General features: G+C 53.7%; 1 protein-coding gene across 1 annotated transcript in view; it reads right to left on the bottom strand.

Moving 5' to 3' along the window:
* Positions 1-1,503: 1,503 nt before the first annotated feature.
* Positions 1,504-23,685, bottom strand: part of CDH22 (cadherin 22) — a 124,374-nt gene continuing 102,192 nt past the window's right edge. Inside the window, exons 8-12 of the mRNA XM_060032676.1 lie at positions 22,768-22,904; positions 11,297-11,418; positions 11,061-11,178; positions 5,142-5,393; positions 1,504-2,225 (exon numbers count right to left, since the gene is read on the bottom strand). Of these exons, the coding sequence (XP_059888659.1) occupies positions 1,654-2,225; positions 5,142-5,393; positions 11,061-11,178; positions 11,297-11,418; positions 22,768-22,904 (1,201 nt within the window). The 3' untranslated portion in view covers positions 1,504-1,653. The remainder of the gene's footprint in view (positions 2,226-5,141; positions 5,394-11,060; positions 11,179-11,296; positions 11,419-22,767; positions 22,905-23,685) is intronic.

The following is a 23,685-nucleotide window of genomic DNA, read 5'->3' as shown; positions in this document are numbered from 1 at the left end:
TTACTGGAAGGCAGGAACTACTCACGCTCTGTGTAACCTTGCACGGGTTACTACTCTCTGAACCTCAGTTTCCTCACCTGTGAACTGGGGCTGACAGTATCTTAGGTGAGATAATACAGGCAAGGCACTCAGGACATAATGACTATCTCCGGATCGGCCACACTGGACCTTGGCAAATGTGGAGGGAATGAATGAATGCTCCCTGGGAGGGTAAGAGAATAAGGCAAATGAGCATTTATTTATTGAGCACTTTCAATGTGGCAGGAAGGCACTGGGATCGGAGCTTAACATTCTTTATCTCCTTTAAGCCTCTTAACATCCTTTAAGGTAGGGGCTATCATTAGCCCCATTTTACAGATGAGGAAACTGAGGCTTCAGCAGTTGAGAACCTTGATGAAGGATGCTCACCTAGCAGGAGCTGGAATTCACAGCCAATCAATGTAGAATGAATTAATCACTTGGGTGTGGGGCAGGAGGACAAATAACCTGTATCTTATAATCCAATGGTTTCAGAGCTGGAGGCTCTTAGTGGTGACTTAGCCCTGGGGTTCTTAACTTGGGTCCATGGATGGGGAAACTGCTGGGTTCCCAGAACAAACAGATAAGGTCCCCATCACACTCAGTGGCTTCTGACCCTTCCATCTCCCATCAACCCTCCCACTTCATCCAAGTCCTGGAGCTGCCCACCTTGTCATCTCTTGGTCTGTCATCACACGCCTGCCAGGTGTCCTATTCCAGTGTCGCCTGAGCCACCGGAAGGCTCTCCAATTTCTGGGAACGTCCCTATCCCCGACTCAGAGCAGAAGCAACACCAATAGTCAGGTTTTCTATATCCTTGGAGATGTTGGGAAAAGGGGGAGAGAGCTCAGATCCGGGAGGCAGACATGCTGGGCTTCTAATAACAACAAAGATAATAACAGTATCAAAGGCTAACATTTATTGAGCACCTACTATGTGCCAGGCACTGTCCTAACCACTTGACACATACGAAGCCTTTTTATCCTCAAGACTCTTCGAGGTAGGTTCAGCTATTTGCCTCGTTTGACACAGGAGGAAACTGAGGCCCAGAGAAGAGAGGTAACTTGCCCAAGGCCAGGTAGCCGGTAAGTGCTGTGGCTCCACGGTACACAGGCAAGGTGTCCTTGGACAGGTCCCAGCCACTTCTCTGGGTGGCTTTCTCCAACTGTTACCTGCAGGGCCCCACCTCAAGGTTTGTGTGATGACTAAGATGGTCTTTGTACAGGCCCAGCACACAGTAGGCGCTTAGTAAACGAACAGCCCTTCTTTCCTCTTAACGCTGATGGGGCATTCCTGGGCTGGCACTTCTGCAGCATCCTCCCCCCAGCTTCTCCCCTAAGCCAGGAGGGATCCACACCACCCTCTCTCCCTGTCTAACCCCAGAGCCACGCAGTGCCCGTTCTCGCTGCAGTTTTAATGATGTTGGTCATAATTCCCGCACTTCTGGGCAAAAGCTGCCCAACCCCCCCCCCCGCCCCCCCGCCCCCCCAGGGGAGGGATGCCGTCGGGGAGTCCGCTGCCCGAACAAGGTCCCCCTCCTGTCCCGCCGCCCTGGGAGGGTTGGGGGAAGGGGGTGAGCAGGGGACGTGCTTTGTCCTGGGGTCCAGTTGGGTCCTGGGCTGCAGGGAGGGTGGGCTAGGAGGCCGGGGCCTCGCCTTCTGGGCGGTGGCCGGCGTAGAGGGCGGCCAGGGGCCGGAAGCGGGGACCCCAGCTGCTGAGATAGGCAAAGTCCTGCTCGGAGCCCGACGAGCCGCTGTGCAGCGAGCTGAGCGAGGCGGCTGGCGAGTCCGCGCCCTCGAAGGCGTAGGTCTGGAAGGCGTCGTAGGGCGGCACCGACAGGTCCCCGTCCGCCAGCGCCACCTTGCGGCTGATGAAGTCCCTGAACACCGAGAAGTCCGGCTCGGGGCTCGGCGGCCCCTGCGGCAGCGAGTGGTGCTCCGAAGGCAGACGGGCCTGCGGGGGGCTCCCCGGGCCCCCGCCCGGGCCCACGCCGCCGCCGCCGCCGCCGCCGCCGCCGTCGCCGCCGCCCTTGAGCTCGCCGAAGTCGTAGAGGCTTCGCAGTGCCGACATGTCGTAGGCTTCGGTGTCCTGCTCGCCGCCCCCCTCGTCGTTGTATTTGATGACGTTGTCCCGCATGTCCTCGTCCTCGTCCGAGCTCAGGTGGCTCTTGTGGTGGCGCCTGAGGGTGAGTATCAGCAGCACCAGCACTGTGCGGGAGACAGAAGGGGGCGCGTGAGGGCAGCGCCCCCCCAGGGCAGTCCGGGGACCACCCTTCCCCTCCTCCCCAGCAGAGCTGGCTCAGCCTAAATGCTCATGCAAATTTCCTAGATTTCTGTGCAACAATACCTTTCTCACAGTCAGACCGTAGCTGGCTATCTGGATAGGTAGTGAGCTGCCCATCTTGGGAGGTGTGCAAATCAAGCCTATGCCACCACTGGGGGTGGGGTGGGGACAGAGAGCAGTGTTAAGAGATTTCATGGGTGTTGAGGGCTGGACCCAAACTCTGAGGTCTCCATCCTTAACTCTATGAAGAGATACATCCCCCTGAGGTCTCTGGGTGCTGGGGGGTGGCGATGGGAATGGGGCAGCTGAGGTCTGGGGGGAGTGAAATGTCCTTGACCCTGACCTCTCTTTCACCCTTGCCCTCCTCTGTCCACTCCAGAAGCCCTGATCACCCTATTCGCCCTCTGGGTCTCTGGTCCAGATATCTCCTGCAGGAGCCCTTCCCTGAGAGCTCAAGGCCGGGTTCAGGATATCACCTCCAAGCTCCCCTGATGAGGGGTTCCTCTCTATCCCCTGGTTCGGACCCTGGACCAGCATCAGCATCTCCTGGGAACTTGTTAGAAATGCAAATTCTCAGGTCCTGTCCTAAATCTACTGGGTGGGGCCCAGCAGCCTGTTTCAATAAGGCCTGCAGGTAATGCCCAGGCAGCTCAGGTTTGAAAGTCACTGCTCATTCATAGCACAGACCTGCCATGTTAAGATGTCAGTCTCACTCCGCCTCAAAATACACACTGTGAACTGCCCTCGGGGACCTGGGGAACGTTCCCCAAGAGTGGTGCCTGGCATGCAGTAAGCAAGAGAACCATGCTTGTTGAATGAATGACTGAATGAAGAATTGGATGGAGACCTGGGTGATGCAAGGATGAGCAGATCTTTTTGGCTTTCTTCACTTGCCTCCCAGGACTCTGCATACTCTTCTTCCTCCCACCTCACTGATAACTCGTTCTCAACCTCATAAGCAAGCTTCTCTTCTCCTCTCCTCTCTGACTTCTTAACATCAGATGTCCCAGGACTCAGTCCTTGGTCTTTTTTCCACACCCCCTCTCTTGTCGCTTTCCTTGTCTCGTGGCTTTAAATTCCGTTTAGAGGCTGACAACTCCCATATTGCAGTCTCCAGCCTGGACTTCTCCCCTGAAATCTAGATTGTACATCCAGTTTCCTCTCTAGCAAGTCCCCGGGGTTGACCAGGAGAATCTCAAACTTAATGTGTCCAAATTTGAAAGAATAATCTTTCCCCCTTCCCACCCTCAGTCTCCCAGTCTCAGCGATGGCAACCCCAACTTTCCAGTTACTCAGGGCTTTTTGTATCTTTCTTTCACTGATGAATCCCAGTGCCTAGAATAATTTAGCACATGGGTGGGGGTACTCACTGGACGGATAAATTAGGAACCGATGAGCAAATGAGAGAATTAAATGGATAGGTGGGTGGATGGATGGACAGACATGTGTTGGGTATCCTTTCAGGCACTGGATTCTTCTTGCAGCTCCAAACAGCTCAGGCCAGGCCAGTGGGCAGAACCAGCTGCGAGGGCCATGGGGCAGGGTGCTGGCTCACGACCTAACAAGGTGGATCATGACCGGGAAGGAGGTGGGATCCAGGGACAGGTTGGGAGGGAGGAAAGGTGTCAGGAGAGAAGTGGGAAAGATGGATGGTCGGCTTCTGAAGCTGGAGGCCGGGAGCTGCGGAGGGGGGTGCCCGTGAGAGCAGATGGTGGGAAGCGCGGGCGGCAGGAGACAGATGTGCCAGGCCTGATCAGTGATTCCGCCCGTCACCTTTAGAGCACTGATGTGCACTTTCTTCGTTTGTGGGCAATTAGGCAGAAATTTGTTTGCACTGCCTCGGAAAATGAAACCGCTGTAAAGTGCATCCTCTGGAAAAAGGGTTTCTGAGCCACGGGCTGGGGAGTGGAGAGGAGGGGGGGGGCTCCCAGCTAGGAGGGGCCTGCCCAGGACCTCCGCAGGTCCCAGGGGTGGGTGGTGAGGCGTGGGAGGCAGCTGAATCTCCCAGGGAACTGAGCAAACCTGGGACCTGCCATCTGGCCCTCCCTGGAGTTCCTCCAGCTCTGACTGTTGTCCAGTAGTCAGGACTGAGGTGAGGCCTTTCTGCTTTAACAGTGAGAGGCGGCATTGCGGCCACCTGAATCCAGTTTAGCTCCTGAAAAAATTGACCTCTTCCCTGGGGACACTCTGGGGGGTTCAACTGGCTGCTGGTGGAACTGATACCTGAGTAGATTTTTGCCCCCTCCCCAAGTGTCTTAAGGTTTTACTCCAGCTGCCTCAAAGTCTTGCCCCCAGTTTAGATTCCCAGCAGGTGGAGTAGTTAAAGGAGCAGGGAACACAGGGTGAAAAGACCTGATTTCAAGTCAGAAGATGAACTGGGTCCCCTTTTGCAAGCCACTTAACGACTCTGAGCCTCAGTTTTGTCATCTAAAAAATGGGGATGATACATCTGGCTGAGGGGTTGTGAGGTTCCCAAGAGCCCTTTTTTTACTAAAAGTACTACATGAAGACTAAAATAGGACAATAGACATGAGAGAATGTTAAAAAATAGGCTTGGTTTTTCAAAATTAGAGAGACTTTGGGCCATGTAGAGGGTTGGCCAGCATGAACTTAGTCTCAGCTGGGGGCTGACACCTTCTGGAGTTGGTGGTAGGGCTGCTCCGTACTTAGGAGGCTTCTCGTAGGAGCTGCAGGTTAGAACCTGGACATCAATCGAGCCAGCCCTTCCTAGGATGGGTAGGGAAAGTGAGACCCCCATGGAGGCACCTCAGGAAGGACATCCAGGGCCCAAGGATGGGGGCCAGTCGGGCGGGGGGGGGGCTGGCTCTTGGTGGACTTACCGACCAGGATGAGGACACAGACCAAGAGGGCGATGAGGGCTCCAGGGCTGAGGGAGGTGGCCACGACAAAGGCCGTGGTGTTGCAGGACTGGATGGCGCCGGAGCTGTCGCAGCCACAGATGCGGATGGTGAGCGTCCCCGTGCTGCTCAGCGTGGGCGGCCCACTGTCCACCACCAGGATGGGCAGGAAGAACACGTCCTGCTCCTGCCGGTTGAAGCCCATGTGCTGCGTGTGCACCGCGGCTGTATTGTCTGCTTCGAAGAAACGGAGTGGTGTGTGACTTGGGTTCGGCCTCCCCTGTCCCAGTCACCTCCCAATTCCACCTCGGGATTTCCCTCACTCTGCCCCCAGCTACTGTCTCCCAGCTGACCCATGGGTCTATTCCCTGATCTCCTAAAATTCTGTGACCGACTCTCCCCAAATTCTGCCCCCAGCTGCCTGAAGGTCCTGTCCCCAGCCATAGAGCCCTCAGTTCTGTCCTTAGCTGTCCTAAGCTTCTATTCCCAGCTGTCTCAAAATTCTGTTTTCAGCTATTCCAAGATTTTGTCCCCAGTGGTGCCAAGGTCCTGTCCCCGGCTATATCAAGAAAATTGTTTTTGCCTTTTGTCTCAACAGCCTTTTTTTCTCTCAGATTCCACCCCAGCTGTCCAATGCATCCTGATCCTGGGGTCCTGTGGTCCTTGCGTTGTGGCTTCCTGGGCACTGACAAGCTCTGGGTCATCAGAGAAGACGGGGAACACGGGCTGGCACCTGCCTTTGGCCGAGGCATGGTTCTGTCAGGAGTCTCTTTAAGAGCTGAGCCTGGAGGGCCGGGGACATGCCCCTTGGGGCCTGATGGGGACGCCCCAGGGTACCAAGGTCACCTCACCAGTCTCTTTCCTTTTGATGCATAATGGCCAGAGGGAACAGTGAACTCACATGAGTCATACTCATCGCACTGCTTCGGCCTCGTGCTGGGAGTGCCAGTCAGGACTCGGGGGGTGGGTATAGAGCACGGGCTCCCCGCCCCGGTGACCCCTCCACGCCTCTCCTGCATGGGCCAGGCCATCACTGACCCTCTGTCATTCTGGTGGCTGCCAATGCGGTAGTCGAGAAGTACTCAGAGCCCAGCTCCCTGCTGCTCCCATCCTTGACAGCCAGCTCCACAAAAGGGGTCCCGCTTCCCGCTGGGGGCCCAGGCCTCCCTCCTGAGTCCTTCTCTCTGCCCTCGCAGGCTTCAGGCTGGTCTCCCTGACCTCAGACTTTGACAGCCTGGGTCCCTTCCCCAGCTTTGCGGTCCCAGTTAACTCAGCCTCTTCCCCGCAGCCCCCAATTCAGTGCGCCTGCCTGGCCTTCCCCATCATGAACACAATGCAGGAAGAAGAGCCCTTGGAAGGGCCGACTCGTGACCTTGGGCACACCTGTGAAGTGGACTGGAGGTCCAGCTGAAACAAGACTGGTCATGGGTTAAAGCTCATGTGATGGGCACATAGGAGTTCATTGTGTTATTTTATCTACTTGTATACATCTTTGAAAGTTTCCATTAAAATGTTAATAACTAATGCTGAGTTGGTCATTTACCAGCTTGGGAAACTCATTTAGCTTCCCTGGATCTCAGTTTCCTCATCCGAAATGGAGGAAAATAGCATCACGTAGGTGTGAGGATTAAACAGTGTAATTAGCACATAACCCTTAGAACAGTTCCTAACACGTAGAAATGCTGCGTGAATGCTGGTTGTTAATTTTTTCATGCCCCACCCCCACGTGCTACACCCCACGCCCGCGCTCTGTCTAGGCTGCCCTGCCTTTTTTCACTAAGTTCCTGCTAGCTGGAACACCCTCTCCACTTTCTTGCCTGGGCGAATTCCTCATCCGTCATGCTCCAGCTAAATGTCACCTCTTTTCTGTGGCCTCCTTTCTACGCTTCCCTGGGAAGGAAGGATTTATGGCTTCCCCCTCCCTGCTCTGACTGTGCAGGCGCCACGCACGCTTCTGTTACAGCACTTGTCATGCTGTGTTAAGGTAGCGTGTGCCTGTCTCTTCCCTGGCACTGAGCCAGCCTTGAAGAATGATGCTTGAATGAACCACATCTTTTAGGGTAACTGGTGGTCCTGGGTCAGCTCCTCGAGCTCCGGCTTGAACTCTAGCCCTCCTGCCAAAGGGTGAGTCAACCGAGCTGTGACAACATCTGCCTTCCCCTGGGAAAGAAAGGCTCAAGGGCAAGATGAGGAAAAGAAGGAACGGCGTGGGGCTCCTTTGCACTGGCCGCATACTTCTTATGTATCGAGGACTGGGTAGATACTTTAAATACCTAGAAATGTTTAATCCTCACAACCACCAAGAGTTGTAACATCATTCCCATTTTACATACATGGACGTTGAGGCTCAGAGAGAAGGGACTTGTCTGAATTTATCCCGTGAATTGGTGGCATAGCTACCGTTTCCAGCCACCCATCGAATCCTCCGTCCATCCATCCAATAAATCTTTATTGAGTAACTACTCTGTGCTTGGCACCATGCTAGTCATGGGGGGTGGGGAATAATGGGGAGCTAAATCAACCATAGTCCTGGATCTGGCCTTGTATTCTGATGCGAGGGACAAAGGTTAATCAAATAAGCTCACAATTTAGTGTACAATTGCAAACCATGGTGAGTGCTAAGAAGGAAAAGTACAGGAAGAGCATCTAACAGAGGATCTGACCAGTCTGGGGGATCAGGGAGAACTTTTTGGAAGAAATGATATTATTGTGAGCCCTGAACAATGAATTCTAGGGGAGGGAATAGTCCATGCAAAGGTCCTGAGGTTAGAAGAGGCATAGGAACTCAGGGAACTGAGAGCAGTCCTTTGCGGCTGGAGGGATAAGGATGATGACTAGAGCGAGTCAAGGAGAGGCTGGAGGGGGAGGCAGGGGCTCATAATAGCAAGTCTTAGAGGCCATGGTAAGGAATTGGGTGATTTTCTTAAAGGCAACAGGAGGCCATCGATTGATGGGCAAAGAAGCAACCTAGTGGCATATCATCCCTCTATTCAATAGCGAATACTAATTAAACACCCTCTACAGGTCAGGATTATTCTAGCCCCTGAGGATACAGCAGTGAACAAGACAGACATGGTCCCTGCCTTTGCTAAGCCTACCTTCTAAGCAAGGGAGCCTCTAATCTAAAATACAACAGTGGATGTGGAAGACCAGTTAGGAAGCTACTGTGTGTTCTAGATGTGAAATAAGAGTGGTAGTGGAGGCACAGAGAAGTGGACAGATTTGAAAAATGAGTGGATGGCTCTGACTCAGCCTCTAATTCCCAAGCAGGAACAGAGGAGAGGAGAGGAGAGGACATATTTGTTTCTCAGGGTTGCTGTCTTTGGTCGTGGAACCATATGTCTGGAGAGCTCTGGTTCCTGCTACTCTTTCACCCCATAAGAGGAAATCCCTGAGCACCATGTCTTTCCCTCTCAGCTGCCCTCCTGGGCAGCAGCTGGCTTCATTTGGGGAAGCCAGTGGCCACCCCAGGCCCCTACCCCACCCTTCTAGGCAGGATCTGCGCCCAGCACTGCATTCATCCATCTGGCCTGACATACATCAGTGTCAATCCTGGCTGCAAAAGCAATATTTATAAATCACGTTTCCAAACTGGCTACAAATTTGTACAAAGAAACAGATGGGTTGGGGTAGCCGTTTGTCAACTGGGATATTTATATGGTGAGGAGGAGGGGGCTTGGCACACCGTGGGAGGGGCCGGGGGACTGGAGGAGGAGCCCTTTCCTGGCAGTGCCGGCCTCAGCACGCTGCTGCCGGCCTTGCTCCCAGGGCTTGTACGCAGCTGGTCACGCCGGATGGGAGCCCTGGTGGCCAACCCAGCCCCCAGCCCCCATCCCCCGTCAAAGAGAGGCAGCTGGGGCAGAACCTCAGGCCCCTCGGGTTGGAAAGATTGTGAACTTGGTGAGGTCAGTCCAGGGCTATTTGTGTCTCCGGCGCTCAGCTTGGGGTACCACTGCCACAGTGAGCAATCAGGGCAGCACTAGTCGTTAAAAGTTCTTAAAATGCTGAACTACTTCCAAAGAGGTTTAAATAGCCATGACTCTGAGTCCCCCAAGTCCTTCCCTGCTGCCTCAGGCTCTCCCTCAAGCACACCCCCAACTTTAACACGACCAAGTCACTAAGGGGTTCAGGCCTGGCTCAGCAGAGGCTCCATGGTCCTACTCCAGATTATTTATGACCAGGGTCCTTTCTGATTGATTATCTGAGCTGCACTGGTTGTTAAATATTTTTAATATTACTCCTGGAAATACAGATGGGTCTGGCTTCAGAAGCCACTGAGGGAAGGGGTGTCAAGGTCTTGGGGGTGATACCAGACCTGGAACAGGATCAGAAGGAACCCATGTGATCTGGCCCCTAGTACCTCTCTGACTGCATCTCCTCCAGTCCTGTCACTCACTCACCCCAACTATGCAGGTCTTGAACGTCCCAAGCCTGTTCCCACCTCAGGGTCTTTGCATTTGCTGTTTCATGCACTTGGATCATTCAGCCCCTCACTTCCTTTAGATCCCTACTCACTATTGATTCCTTCAGAGAGGCCTTCCTAGATCACCTTATTTAAAACAGCTTCTACTCTTGCCTTGCTTTATTTCCTCCTGTTTTGTCTAACGCGCTTTTGTTTATATGTTTTTCTCTGGCCACGCCGCGTGGCTTGCGGGATCTTAGTTCCCCGATCAGGGATCAAACCCGTGCCCCCTGCAGTGGAAGCTTGGAGTCCTAACCAGTGGACTGCCAGGGAATTCCCTAACACATATTTTTGAATACCTACTATGTGCCAGGCACCCAGGGTCCAGCACTGAATAGAACAAAGTCCAGACTCGTGAAGATTGCATTATTCCTCCCTGCCAGCCACTTACTAACCCCATCATAATATTCATTTGTTTAATTTCTGTTTCCCCTCTCTAGAATATAAACTCCATGAAGGCAGGGATTTTGTCTTGCATGCGGCTGCATTTTCAGGACCTAGAACAGTGCCTGACATGTAGGGACTGTATTTCAATAAATGGTCAACAAATAATTGCTGAATGAAGGAAAGGCCATGTTCTAGGTACTGACAATATACCTCTGTAACCCACATCTCACTGGGACCACCTAGCTGCCTGGCCGGCATCTTCAGCCCCATTTTACAGATGATGAAACTGAGGCAGGCATTAGGGTTGCATAGAAAGCCTTCAACTGAGCCTGGGCTGGGACCCAGGTCCCTCACTCCCAGTCCATTGACCACCCTGTCCCCCAGTCTACTCCTCAAAGGTTCAGACCTCAACTTCTCACTGAAGGGGAACTTGCAGGGGTGGGTCTCACAATGGGATCAGCTCAGGATGGGAGGGGCAGTTTGCTTTCAAGGTAGCAAGCAGGAAGTACATTGGAACTGAGATAGGTGTGGGTTTGAGTCCCAGCCTCACCACTGACTCCCTATATGACCCTGGGTAGGTCCCTTATCCTCTTAGAGTCTCATCACCTGCACAATGGGGGGAGGGGTAAGAAAACCACCTCCCAAGGTGACCGTGAGGATGTAAAGAGAAACGCGAGTGGGATAAAGCACTTTGTAAACGGAGGGGTGGGAGTGTGTGCGTGTGGCTATTCCGATCTTCACTTAGATCAGGGGCTCTTTCCACCCTGGGTGCTGGGCCACTGCCCCACTCCTCATGGATTCCCCCTCTGTATCTTTCCATCTACCATTCTCTATCCTTGGGAAGCCCTCCTCCACTCAGCCAACCCACCTCCTGCTTGTTCCTCAGGGTCTGGCTCGCAGGCTGGGTAACGTCTCCAGCTTGGCTCAGACTTTCTGTGTGATCTTGGACCCACCGCTGGCCCTCTGGGCGCCTCTGTAATATGGGAAGGGGTTGGGGAGGCTAAGCCCCTCCCTCCACGGATCCTAGGATTTGGTTTTCTGAGATAACTCACCTTGGATGTTGAGCAGAGAGAAATGAGGGCTGCTGGGAGCTTCGGGCACCAGGCGGAAGTAGAAGCGGTGCCCGCCCTGGGGCTCGTCTCTGTCTACCACACTGATGGTCTGGATGAGCTGAAGGGTGAGGAGGGGGCAGGGAGCGGAGGTGAGGCCAAGCCCACTCTGGGCTTGAGTAGAGGGTGTCCTGGCCAGTCCTGACAGCGACCCCCAGTCCCCAGCCCCTCAGTGCTACCTGGCCTGGCTCGGCATCCTCACACACGTCTGCCTCGTAGGGTGTGGCCAGCTCTGGGGGATTGTCGTTCACATCCAGGATTCGGATCCTTAGGGATGCCCGGGATAGCTGGGCATGATTGTCTGTAAAAAGAGCACAGCCGTAGGGTGGGAGGCATCAAGTGTGAGATTTAGACAACCCCCCCCCATCTACTGCTAGGACAAGAGTAGGCAGTGAGGTCACACTGAGAGATCTGTGGGTTGATGAAGCTCATATTAGGACCAGGACCAAGGATGTCTGGCTAACTAACTGGGTCATCACCACCACCACCATTGCTATCATCATCACCACCATTAGATCACTACTGTAACCATTGCCATTACTGTCACTATTGCCACCACCACCACTGCCATTAGCACTGGTGCCACTGGCATCATCACCACAACCTCCATCACCATAATCACCAGTACCACCCCATCACCATCACCAACACCGTCACCATCTCCACCATTACTACCTTCACCATCACCATTACTAGTACCACTACTACCATTAAACCATCACCACCATTAGCATTATTATTGCCACCTCTACCAACATAACTATCAGTACCACCATCACCATCCTCACCACTATCACCATCACCAATGCCATCACCACTCCTGTTACCATCACCATTAGATTATCAATACCATCACCATTAGAATTATCGCTGCCGCCACCACCACTGCATTGACTAATACCACCTTCCCCATCTCTACCATCATCACAAACACTAAGGCCATCACTCTCACCACCCTTACCACCACCATCACCCCCCTGTGGCCACCATCATCAATATTACCACCATCATCACCAATCATTCACTATCTCCACCATCTCTACCACAACTTCCATTACCAGCCCCACCAATACTACCATGACCCCCGCCATCATCACCCACATCACTATCACATCACCACCCCCCACTCCCACCTCCAACAACACTACAATCAACATTGCCATCTCCATTCCATCACCGTGGAGTGCACAGATTTCTCCTGGAGTATCCGTATCCATTATTTCAGGTATCCTTGCAGAAATCCTATGGTTTGGTACAATTTCTATCCCCATATTGCATAAGGGAAACTAAAAAACATGCTGAAGTTTAAAGAATTGATCAGCTGACAACTAAAGCTGTCTCTGCTCTTTTAAGACCTGATCATGAGAGGGCAAGACAAGTCCACTGGAGGTGGGTCTTTGCCAAGGTCCTCAGCAAAGCCACAAAGTCCCCACTCCTCCAACTGCAATGTCTTTGAGGTCAAGGCCTCTGTTGTATTAATCCCTGGGTCCCCAGCATTGTGGGATGTGGCATAGAGCTGGTTCTAATAGATTTGTTGAATGAATGAATGAAGCCTGGAAACATTTAGACAGAAAGAGTCTTGAATTTCAGGCATGGCTCTGTCTCTGACACAGTGTTTGACCCGCTCTGGTATCAGTTTCCACACCTGGAAAATGAACAGCGCATAGAGATTAAGAGCAAGGACTTGGGAGCCAAGTGGTTCCAATCTCAACTCTGTCACTTAGTAGCTGTGTGATCCATGCCAGGTCACTTGAGCTCTCTGTGCCTCAGTTTTCTTACCTACAAAATGGGGCTACTAGTAACAGGTTGGTTAAGAGGACAAATTGAGTTAATAGGTGCAAAGCACTTAAAACTGTGTACATAGCACGTAAGTGTTACATAAGGATTTGTTAAATCAACAGATATCCTTGAATGACACTCAGTGACCCTAGGCTGTTGGGATACCTCATCCGAGAAGCACCCTGAATGTTGGCCCTTTATAGCCCCCCACCCAGACCCCTGAGTGTTTACTGGTGCCCTGTCCTTGGCTATCTTAGCCATGAGTTCATTACTGACATGTTCTACCCGCCAGTGAAATCAAGGACATCCCCTGGGAGAGGAAACTACCCGCTTCCAAGCGGTGACCTGAAGGCTGGGTCTCTGACCCGGCTGACAGGGAGCTATTTTGGGGGCAGCCTGGAAGCTTCCAGGCAGCCAGGAATCCCATGAGTTTTGGGGGCCAGTCGGGGCTGGGCGGCTGCTTCCTTCTCTGAACTCAGGGCCCCACTGGATGCCGACTGCAGCTGCTCCTGTGCTGATAAAAAGAGAAATGGAGACTGGGAAGCAGGTGCAGCCACCTCCTGCGGGGGTCAGGGAAAGGAAGCAGGGGGAGGGGGGGAGTCCTTAATTAACTCAGACCCAGACTCCCCTCTGGAGCTCCCCTTAGGCAGGGGCGCCTTATCTTCTCAGCTCACCCAGATCTGCTGCTTCAGCGATTAGTGGGGGATTTTCTGGGGGTGGGAGATGGCAGTCGTGACTGGGAATGTCGGGTGAGCTGTTATTTTCAAGAGTGTTTTGCCAGAGAACTTAAACAGCCAGCCGGGGGGTGCTTCGGAGGGGAGGTTGAGGTCCGCTGTCAGGATCAGGCACCTCTCTCCCCACTGAGGCAGAAGGAGGGTAGGGGGTGGCCAGGGCCCCTCCCCTGCAGCGGGTGGGGTGTGCAGGGCTGGAGGGAGAGACAGGGTCCTATGGGGCCATGCAGAAGGGGGACCTCAGAGTAGGATAAGATCCTCAGTGGGCAGACACTCTGCTGGAGGGTTGGGTCCACTGCTGGTGAGACCCCCATTATTGTAGCATTCCTCTGGGTTCTGCTGGGCCTCTCCTACCTCTTTTTTCCCCCAGCTTTATTGAGATGTAATTGATATATAACACCGTGTAAGTTTAAGGTGTAAAATAAATGTAGATATTGCAATGTTTGTCACAATAAGATTAGTTAGAACATCCTTACCTTACCGTCTTGCTGTTGTCCTATCTCCTCCTTTCAAATGTCATGGATCACCTCTTGGGAAGGCCCTGAATCCTTTTTGGCGTGAGGATTTGGCAGATCTGAGAGGCAGGGCAGCCGAGAGGTGTGCCTCTACGTCGCTAAAGTTGCCACCTACAGAGCTTATCCCACAGACCCCTGAATTGGGAGCTGGTCTGGACCCCCCAGAGCTTGTGGTCCAGCCCTAAGTCAGCATCCTGTGCTCTTGACATCGTGGCAGTCTTCAACTTGGCTATTAGAATCACCTGGGAAGCCTTTAAAATGTTCTAAGCCCAAGCCTTGGTCATTGATGTTTTTGTTTTTGTTTTTTTTTGGCGGTTCGCGGGCCTCTCACTGTTGTGGCCCCTCCCGTTGCGGAGCACAGGCTCCGGACGCGCAGGGAACCCGTGTCCCCTGCATCGGCAGGCGGACTCTCAACCACTGCGCCACCAGGGAAGCCCGTTGACGGTTTGTTTAACAGCTCCAGGTGAATCTAATACGTATCAATAGCAAGTGTTGCAAACTACTGCCTAGGGGTGATTGGCAGGTGCTGGGGGAGGTCCAACCGGGTATCTCGCCTCTGATTGGCTTCCTCCAAACCCCTCCCGATCACAGTTAGCATCATTTGTAATAATTGATAATAATGCGTAATTTTTACCAACTTAAATGTTTCTAGTATAAAATAAGAAATCCATCAATTAAGTAACATTCCTCTTTGTGCAGGATTTTCCAATTTATAACAAACTTTCTTATCTATGACATCATTGGACCCTCAAAACAACCCATAGAGGAGGTCTTGTTAAAACCATTTTTTTTTAAAATTTAATTTTTGGCCGCGCCACACAGCTTGCAGGATCTGAGTTCCCCGACCAGGGATCGAACCCGGGCCCCGGCAGTGAAAGCACAGAGTCCTAACCACTGCACTGCCAGGGAATTCCCTAAACCCATTTTGTAGATGGAGAAACTGAGGCCCAGAAAGGGGCAAGACTTTGTCTAAAGCCACAGGCAAGTCAGTGGCAGAACTGAGGTTGGGTCCTAGGTCTCCCGACTCTTAAGTCCAGTGCGTGGTCTAGATGCAATGCCAGTGGGCCCTCCTGCTGCCTGAATATTTGTCCATCCAGACGCAGCTACTGCTCGGACCGAGGCCCAGGCTGACCTCACCCAATGCCCAGTGGCAGGTGCTGTGTCCAGAGGCTGGATCCCCCATGGGTCCCACGCCCCTCCCTTGGCATTTCAGTTCAGCTGACTGACATGCAAATTAGTTTAATTATTTCTTCTTCTAAAATAAATTATATTTTGCAGTAGCTGCAATATGTTGTGTCAGGCAAAATTACATTCAATATTTTTAAACTAATTGATGCAGCCTTGAGGAAGGCTGATTGACAACCCAGAGCTGAGCAGGCCCGCAGTCTTAACCGATTCCTAAATTAAAATTAAACGTGCTTCAGCCCGGTGCTTCCTCTCTGAGCCGGCTCACCGTTAACCCGGGGAGGTGGCAGGTATAGCCCTGGGGGGCCGAGGGGCAGAGGAGGGTGAGCAATTCCTCGGGTGCCTTGGGAAGAGAGCAGGCTTGGGTGGGAGAGCTGCTGTGCTGTGTGGGCAGGCCCCTTAACCTTCTTTGGGCCTCAGCATGCCTTACGTATAACAGACGGGGGATTGAACCAGGCAATTTGAAACCGAGACTTCTGGTTTTTGCTGACTATTACAGTTTGAGCGCCTCCTTTGTACCAAGAACACTACATTGAACAAGACCGACACGGCCTCTTGGTCTAGCGGCAGGGACAGATATCACACTAGACTGTGATAAAAGTAGAGAGAAAAAAGTCCAGGACTGTGAGAGTATGAGGCAGGGGTGCCTACCCTGGTGGGGTGCAGGGATATTTGCCCTGGCGTAGGTGACCTTTAGGCTGACATCCAACTAGGAAGTAATCAGATGAAGGGGATGGGAAGGAAAGTGTGCCCCAGGCAGTAGGAACAGCGTGTGCAAAGGTCCTGGGGTGGGAGGGGAGGCTGTAGATAGTAAGATTCTGGATTCCTTCTAAGGAAGACCCCCACCTCCTAGCAGTTCCTAACCTGGGTGTCTGGACCAAACTGGACTTGGAGGGCTAGAGGCCAGTAGGAAGTGTAGGGGGGATGGGGCCTGGCCTGGTGACCCTGTTAGGGAACTCCTAGGGATATGCTCCTGCCAGGACACCAGCAAACACATATCGAGCACCTGCCGTGGGCCAGGGTCTGTGCTGCCTCATTTCATCCTGTCCACCGTCGTGGGAGGTAGGGATTTGAATTATTGCCGTTTTGCTGATGAGGAAACTGGCTCAGAGAGGCTAAAGAACTTGCCCGAAGTCTCACAGGGAACCATCAATGGAACCTGGGTCTGGGTCCAAAAGGGGAGTTTTAACCATCCAATGGTACTGCCTTTCTGACCATCTTCAGCTGCCAGAATCCGACTTGCCTCAAGGCCCCAAACAAATGTCTCTGCCTGCTCCAGGAAGCTTTCCTTGACTGCCCTAGTCCTGGGAACTCAGACTATAAGCTCAAGACCTACATGCCCGTAAGGCCCTTGTGATCTTCCTCCCTGGCCTCGTCCCTCACCTGGCTCTCCCCTTCCGTCTGCTCCAGGTTTCCTCCTTTCCCTCCTTCAGATCTTTGCCCAGATGTCTTCCCAGAGAGACCTCCCCTGATGACCTTATTTGAATTTGTTCCTTGTCATCCCACCAGCTACCCACTTCCCTGCTCCACTTTTCTCCACAGCACTTATCCAACACCCGCTATATTTTTACTCACTTAACTTGCCCATCATCTATCTCCCTCACCAGAAAGTAAGCAGAATTTTGGTCTCTTGTGTTTGCTGCTGTATCCACAGCCCCTCTGTGCACGGCACACAGTAGGTACTTAAAGATTTAGCGAATTAATGGATTTCACTGTCTGTGGCACCCCTGACTATGCTGGGATGCTGTGGAGGTGACGACAGGGAGAGACTGAGACCTCTGGATGGACTAATTCTGTGAGGGTTTCACGCTCCCCCCGCCCAGATCCCACCATCTAGGGAGCAGTCAAGCTGTGTGACCCTCTTCCTGCCTCTCTCTCTGGACCAAGCTTTTCTCATTTGTAATACAAATGGAGCTGGACTCTGAAGTTCTCCTTGGCTGTCACAGAGAAAGAGAGAAGTGGGGTCACAAGAGCAGGAGTGGGAAGGAGAGTGAGAAGTGGGGAGAGGGGGGAGGAAGGGGGGCAGAGAGGTGGGGGGCAGCTGGAAGGTACCTCCTTGCAGTGGTGCAAGGGTGGGAGGACCAGAGCCTGGACCCTCTTCTCCACCGTCCCCTCAGCGCCTCCCTCCTCTCGAGGGAATTAAATTGCATCCAAACACCAGGCTCTGATTAGTGCTGGCCAGCTGGGCAGGAAGATTTATCATCCCAATTACGAGCTGGCCAAGACAGGCAGGACGTCGAGGGGGGCTGGGTGAGCAGGTGGGAGTGCGCCCGGGGGAGGGGGGTGTCAGGGCTGCCAGAGGCGGTCGCCTCGCACTCCCTGCCCCGTGCCCACTCACCTCCATTGGGAGCATGAGGTTAGGGTGCCCTTCTCTGTTTCTTTGATTATCTGTTTGGCGTCCAAGTGGAGATTGGAGGTTTGATCTTATTGGGGTGGGGATGTTTGGTCCTCCGTAGGGTGCTGGAGGACTTCTGGGTAAAACAGGGGCCCTGGCATTGGGGGGTGGGGTGGGAGAAAGTTTTCCTCCCTAGGACTAGGCTGGTCCTGATACTCTGGGCTGTCTTATGAGACTCCATGGACATCACAAAAATCTTTGTTCCTGGTGGCATCTGTTAAGTACATAGGTGGCACAGGATCCCGGGAGTTACCCAATCCAAGAGGAACCCAGGCCTCATTTCCACACTTCTGGTGACGGGGAGCTCACTGCCTTACGAAGCAAGCCCTCCGTGCAGGGCTGTGCCGGGCCTCTTCCCCAGATGGCACCACAGTCAGCCTCCCTGGTACTTCCTCCTGCCCGTCCCCACCCTGCCCTGTACCCTCAGCACATGTCCAAGCCCGAGTCTTCCCGACAGCCTCCCGTCTGTTGCCTGCTCCAGGCTGCCCCCATCCCGTCCACCCTCCCCCAGCACCCCGAGTGAATGCTGCGGACTGCACACCTGACCATCTTCCTCTTCTGCTCTAAAACTTGCACTGGCTCCCTGTCGTCTCCAGGAGATGCCCGGCTGCTCACAGAACATCCGCGGTCCTTCCTGTAGAGGCCCAGTGAGCTTCCGCACACTCACCTCACCCCACCTACTCCAGCCATTCTCTGGCTCCAGCCTCTGGCCACGCCCAGTCTCTCCATTCTCAGAATGGACAGGGGTCTTTCTGCCGGCCTAGCTTCCAGGCCTGAGCATGTGGGGCTCTTTCTGCTGGGAGCTCCCAAACCCCCTTTCCTTAGCCTTTGAGACCCAACTCAAATGTCCCCTCCTCTGGGGAAGTCTCTTGCCTTCTCCTGTAGGGAGGCAAGTCCCTGGCTACACCTCCTGAATGCCCACCTCCCCCTTCCTTGCACTCTGCGTTGCCACTGACAGTTGACGTGTCTCTCTGCCCACCTGTGAACTCCTGAGGTCGGTGGCTAAGACTTTTTATCACCAGATCCCAGTGCCCAGAGCAGGTGGGTGACAAGAGGCCCTCAGCAGACACTTTATATAAAGCATTCAGCACAATATCTGGTATATTGTGAGCTTCAAATAAATAGAAGCCACTGTTATTAATAGTTAACAATACAGTTATTATCCTTATAGCTATCCAATACGGTACCATTTAATAGATGAGAAAACTAAGGCAAGAAGAGGGGAAACGACTGCCCAAACTCACAGCCGGGAGCCATGCCACTAGAACCAGTTTTTCTCCATCATGTCGCCCTGCCTTCCTAACTGGGTGGGCAAGCCCATCTATCTATCCATTCAGGAAATGTTTATACACACCTTCTAAGTGCCAGGCCCGGTGTGAATGCTACAGATACACATGGGACCCTGCCCTCATGGAAGGTACCGTTTCCTGGGGAAGAGAGATGAACAAAGCACGCACACAAATGCATATATAAATCATAAAGTGTGCTTTGCGGTATAAGGAAAAATCCAGGGGGCTGTAAAACCGTGACTTGGCCTGGGGTGACCCAGATGGGGAAGCTCTAGCTAATCTGCTTAACTCTTTGTGGTCCGGGGCGGCTAGAGACCACCCCTCCGGACCAGCTTAGGGCCTGGAAGAGGGGGCCGGATGCAGCCCCCCGGCACCGCCCACTCCAGCACTGGCTTTCCAAGTCTCCCCCTCCACCCCGCCATCTCTTTGAAGACTGTCCCTTTACAACTGCCCTTTCCACTGAAGGATTCAGACACAAATTGTGCTTTAAATTCAATAACGGTCATTAATATTTCATGATTACAAAACGTTAAAGATAATGTCAGTGGAAGGAGCGTCTGCATGGGCAGAATGGATGACTCAGAAGTTTGGGGCGGGGGGAGCGGGCATACTAAGTGGTTCGGGAGTCTTTGAGGTAATCCGGTGTGACAGGTGGCGGCTCCCGGCTGAGCGCTGCATCCTCCGAGGTGCTGGCAAAGCTCAGCGGCTGTGTATAAATATTTTCCCTCCGATTCTTGTCACCTCGTGTTTGTTACACCCAGAGCAGGCGGGGCACCGTGACCCCACCACCATCCCCCGTTTCTGAGGAAGCCAAAGGGATGCTTCAGCAGGAAGACACGGGTGTTGCACTTGGGGGCCCGGCTGGCTGCTGGGAGCCCCGGCCCTGCGTGGACTCGCTCTGTGACTCCGGGCCATCGCTGTTCCTTCCTGAGCCTCTATTTCCTTGGCTGTAAAGTGGGGATAACAATTTGTCCTTGTCTCACAGAGATGGCAAGAAGCCGGCGTGGGTGGATTATTTGCAACACTCCTGGCTTCGTGCCTGGTACCAAAGACATATGACTTGAGGGGCATCTGGGTGACAGCGGGCTGTGCAGTCGGACAGGCTCGCGCTGGGAATTTGGACAAATGACTTCACCTCTCTTAGTTTCCTCATCCACGCACGGGGGATAACGGCAGAATCAACACCTGATAGGTGGCAAGATTCAATGAGCACAGCATTGTAAAGTGCCTGGCACAGAGCTGGTGCTGAAGCCGAGTGCACAGAGTCGAGATCGATAGATACCATGAACTGAGAGCTAAGTACTAGGCTAAGTCCTTTCCATGTATTATCCTACTTAATCCTCCCACCAGCACTGTGAAGTGGGAACCATTCATTTTCCCATTGATTAATATCCTCGGTGAGGGTTGGGCAGGGGTTGTGAATTGCAGTTCAGAGGGGAGTGATCTCTAGCCCAGCGACCAGTCCCTTCCTTGCAGAGACTCATCTCCTTCCCCAGCTCAGTTGCTGGGGAGGGTTGGGGGTTGGGGTGGGGTCCCGAGAGCAGAGTACCGGGAAAAGGGAGGCCACGTAGCAAAGCTGCAGAGGAAACCAGGAACACTTGGTCCAAATCCCAGTTCTGCCACCGCACGTCCTTGGACAAATCTCCTAATGATCTGAGCCTCGATTTTCCCATCAGTAAAATGGGTGCGGCTCTGTAACAGATCATGATCAATAAAGTACGTGCTAGGAAGCATGGAGCTCAGTAGCTATTAGGTAAACATTGTAAAATGTTTGTGGGGGAGAGTCCCCCGGACACGCTCTCTCCTGTGAAACGGCAGCGCTGCAGACTTCGTATGTGTCTCTAGCTGCTTTCTGAAAGAGACTCACTGGATAGAAGCACAAGGCTTAACCCCAGAACGGGCTTGCTAGTGGTGGGCCTTTGGGCGGTGTGACAGCTGGTAGAGGAGATGTATCTGTGGGTAGGGAGAGGAGGCATCTCTGCCCAGCAGCTGGGCCAGTCCCCATGGTTGCCCAAGGGGCAGGTTCGGGGAGGTAAGGAGGGCGAGCTGTCTTCCTTCCAGTCCAGCCACCACTTCCTCTCCAGCCACCTTTGTTATCTCCCTTTCATGCGGTGGAGAAGTGGATTAAAAGGCTCGGGAGCAGCAGGCACTGAGGTTTGAGCCAGCATTGTATTTTCTTTTAAACCGAAGTTGAAAGAGACGAAGGGAACTTCAGCCTAGGGACTTCCTTGTCTGGAATGGGCTGGTGGCGCCTGGGAAGTGGGAGGCACCAGCAGGCGGAGGAGGAGGGAGGCCACCAGGAGGCCTCGAAGTGGCAGGAGGGGCCTGGGGCCGAGGTATGCAGAGGGGAGTTTGAACGGCGCCCACCCCACCCAAGGCTCAGAGACTCTGAGTATTCCTGTTGTCACCACTGCTTCCTGGAGGCTTTGCTGGCTCCTGAGACCTGGCGAGCTGACAGGGTGGGGGAGCTTGCAGAGCAGGTCCAGGCAGGGGCAGTGGCAGTGTTGCTGTGGTTGTGGAGGAGGCCTAGAACTGCCCTGTCCCCACTCCTGGGTGGCGTGACCCTCCATGCTCTTAGCTCCTCCTCCACGGCCTGACTTGTCTGGCCCCCATGTCCCAGGGCCCCCTCTTTCTCTCTCAGCTCACACTCCTCCCCAGCTGTGCCAAATTGCATGTCTCTCTCTCTCTCTCTCTCTCTCTCTCTCACACACACACACACACACACACACACACACACACACACTTCCAGAAACTCAGGCCAAGCACCTTGGAGTCATCCTTTGACCCCTCTCTATCTCTCCTCTGTACCATCCCATCAGCAGGTCCTGCGGGCTCTGTCTTCAGTCTGTTTCCCAAAGCTGACCACGCCTCACCATTAACATGGCTAATCATCCTGGGCCAGGCCACTGTCTCATCTTCTGGGCACTGTCGCATGTAACTTCTGGCTGAGCCCCTGTTCCCCCTCCACGCCCCCGCCCCCGCCTCGGAGCTCCCGGTCTATTCGCAATGCAGCAGCCAGAGGTATCATGTCAGGCAACCTCCCTCCTCTACTCAACACCCCCCCAGTGACTCCCACCTCATTTGGAGTCAAGTCCAAAAACCTTGCAATGGCTGACCACTTTGCCCCTCACCAACCACACTGTCCTCCTTGCTGTTCCTCCAACGCTAGGCAAACTACTACCTCAGGCCCTTTGCACTGGCTGTTCCCTCTCCTTGGAACACTGTTCCCTCTGACGGCGGCAGAGCTCAGAGGGAGCTTACTGAGCTCTCTGTTGAAATGTCTCCTTTTCAGAGAGCCCTTCCCCTAAGAGAAACAATCCCCTCCCGATCCCCTTCCTCTACTTCCTTCTTTCTCAGTTTCTTGTTAGCACTTAGCATCAGCTGACTTGCGTACGCCCTTTCTCTCAGTTTGTTGATGGTCTAACTCTACCCCATGGAGAAAGGAGTTCTTCTATCTTGTTCAAGGCTGTATCCCCAGCCTCTAAAAAAGGGATTGGTGTGTAGTAGGTGCTCAATAAATGCTGAGGTAAGAAAGCCAGACCCAAGACTGGCCCTCATTTTTTGGCTTGGGAGCCTTCCCAGATCTTTGTTCCTGCGGGTCAGCTTTGACCACTCCCCCACCCTAGCTTTGCCCAGTTTCTTACTCTTTGCCCCGCCCCCAGCCTTTGGCCCCTCCTCCCTGGGCTTTGCCCCGCCCCAGCTCCAGCCCTCAGCCATCGCCCCTCCCTCCCATATTCGCCACGCCCCCTGGCTCACCCGCCTCCATGGCCAGCACAGTGATGTTGTGCCAGCCGGCAGTCTCTCGGTCCAGCCCCTTGCCGGTTACGATGGCGCCCGTGTCCGCATCGATATCAAAAATCTGGTCCAAATCTGAGTCACGGTCAATGGCGTACCTGAGGGAGGCAGGGCGGGGCTGATTGAAGGTGGCCTGGCGCCAGTGGAGCCTGTGCCCATGTCCCTCCCCCCTACCCCCAAAGAGGAACCACCTGCCTGGGAGACACAAGAAGCAGAGGAGTGGAAATGGATCTGAGTTTGCATCTCAGCTGCACTGGGTACCTGCCATGTGTCCATGGGCAACCCTCAAGCTTTCTGAGCCTCAGTTTCCTCAGCTGGGTAATGGGGCTAATGATTTGCGTCCCACGGTCGTTGTGAGGGCTGGAAGAAGGCAAAGGGCCCAGCATAGAGTTAGCACCCGCGGGATATTTGATTCTTATCTTTCCGTAAGAGGTGACCCTAGAGTTGGGCTTGAGAAAGGGACAGGACGGCATTCCAGGCAGGGGGAACAGAAGCTGCAAAGGGCGGTGAGAATTACTTAGGGAATGGCTTATGGTGCAAAAACGGCCAGAACTGGGAAGTGGGGAGGAGGAGGCATCACAACAGGCAGAGTGCAGAATTCAGGGGGCTGAGCGTCCTGGGGCGCCAAGGGGGGTTTTGAGCAGGAGAGAGTGGGTTGACTCTGTCGCTCTGAGGCTCTCTGGAGGCCCCAGACAGGGCACACGGGCTGAGCGGAGGCGGCGGGAAGGGATCTGGGGGATTGGCCGCCGGCCCCTCCCCGCCAGCTTAGCATGCCTGTGCTAATCTGCGGCTTTTTCGTTGCCGCGTGAAAAAGCCCTTTGTTCCGCCTTCTTCCTCGGTCTTTGTGCGGCTACTCCAGGCCTGAAAGGCCCGTGTCCA

This window comes from Delphinus delphis, chromosome 15, assembly GCF_949987515.2.
Source record: "Delphinus delphis chromosome 15, mDelDel1.2, whole genome shotgun sequence".
NCBI lineage: Eukaryota > Metazoa > Chordata > Mammalia > Artiodactyla > Delphinidae > Delphinus > Delphinus delphis.
The sequence above is the reverse complement of the archived record's forward strand: the minus strand, read 5'-3'. Positions and strand labels throughout refer to the sequence as shown.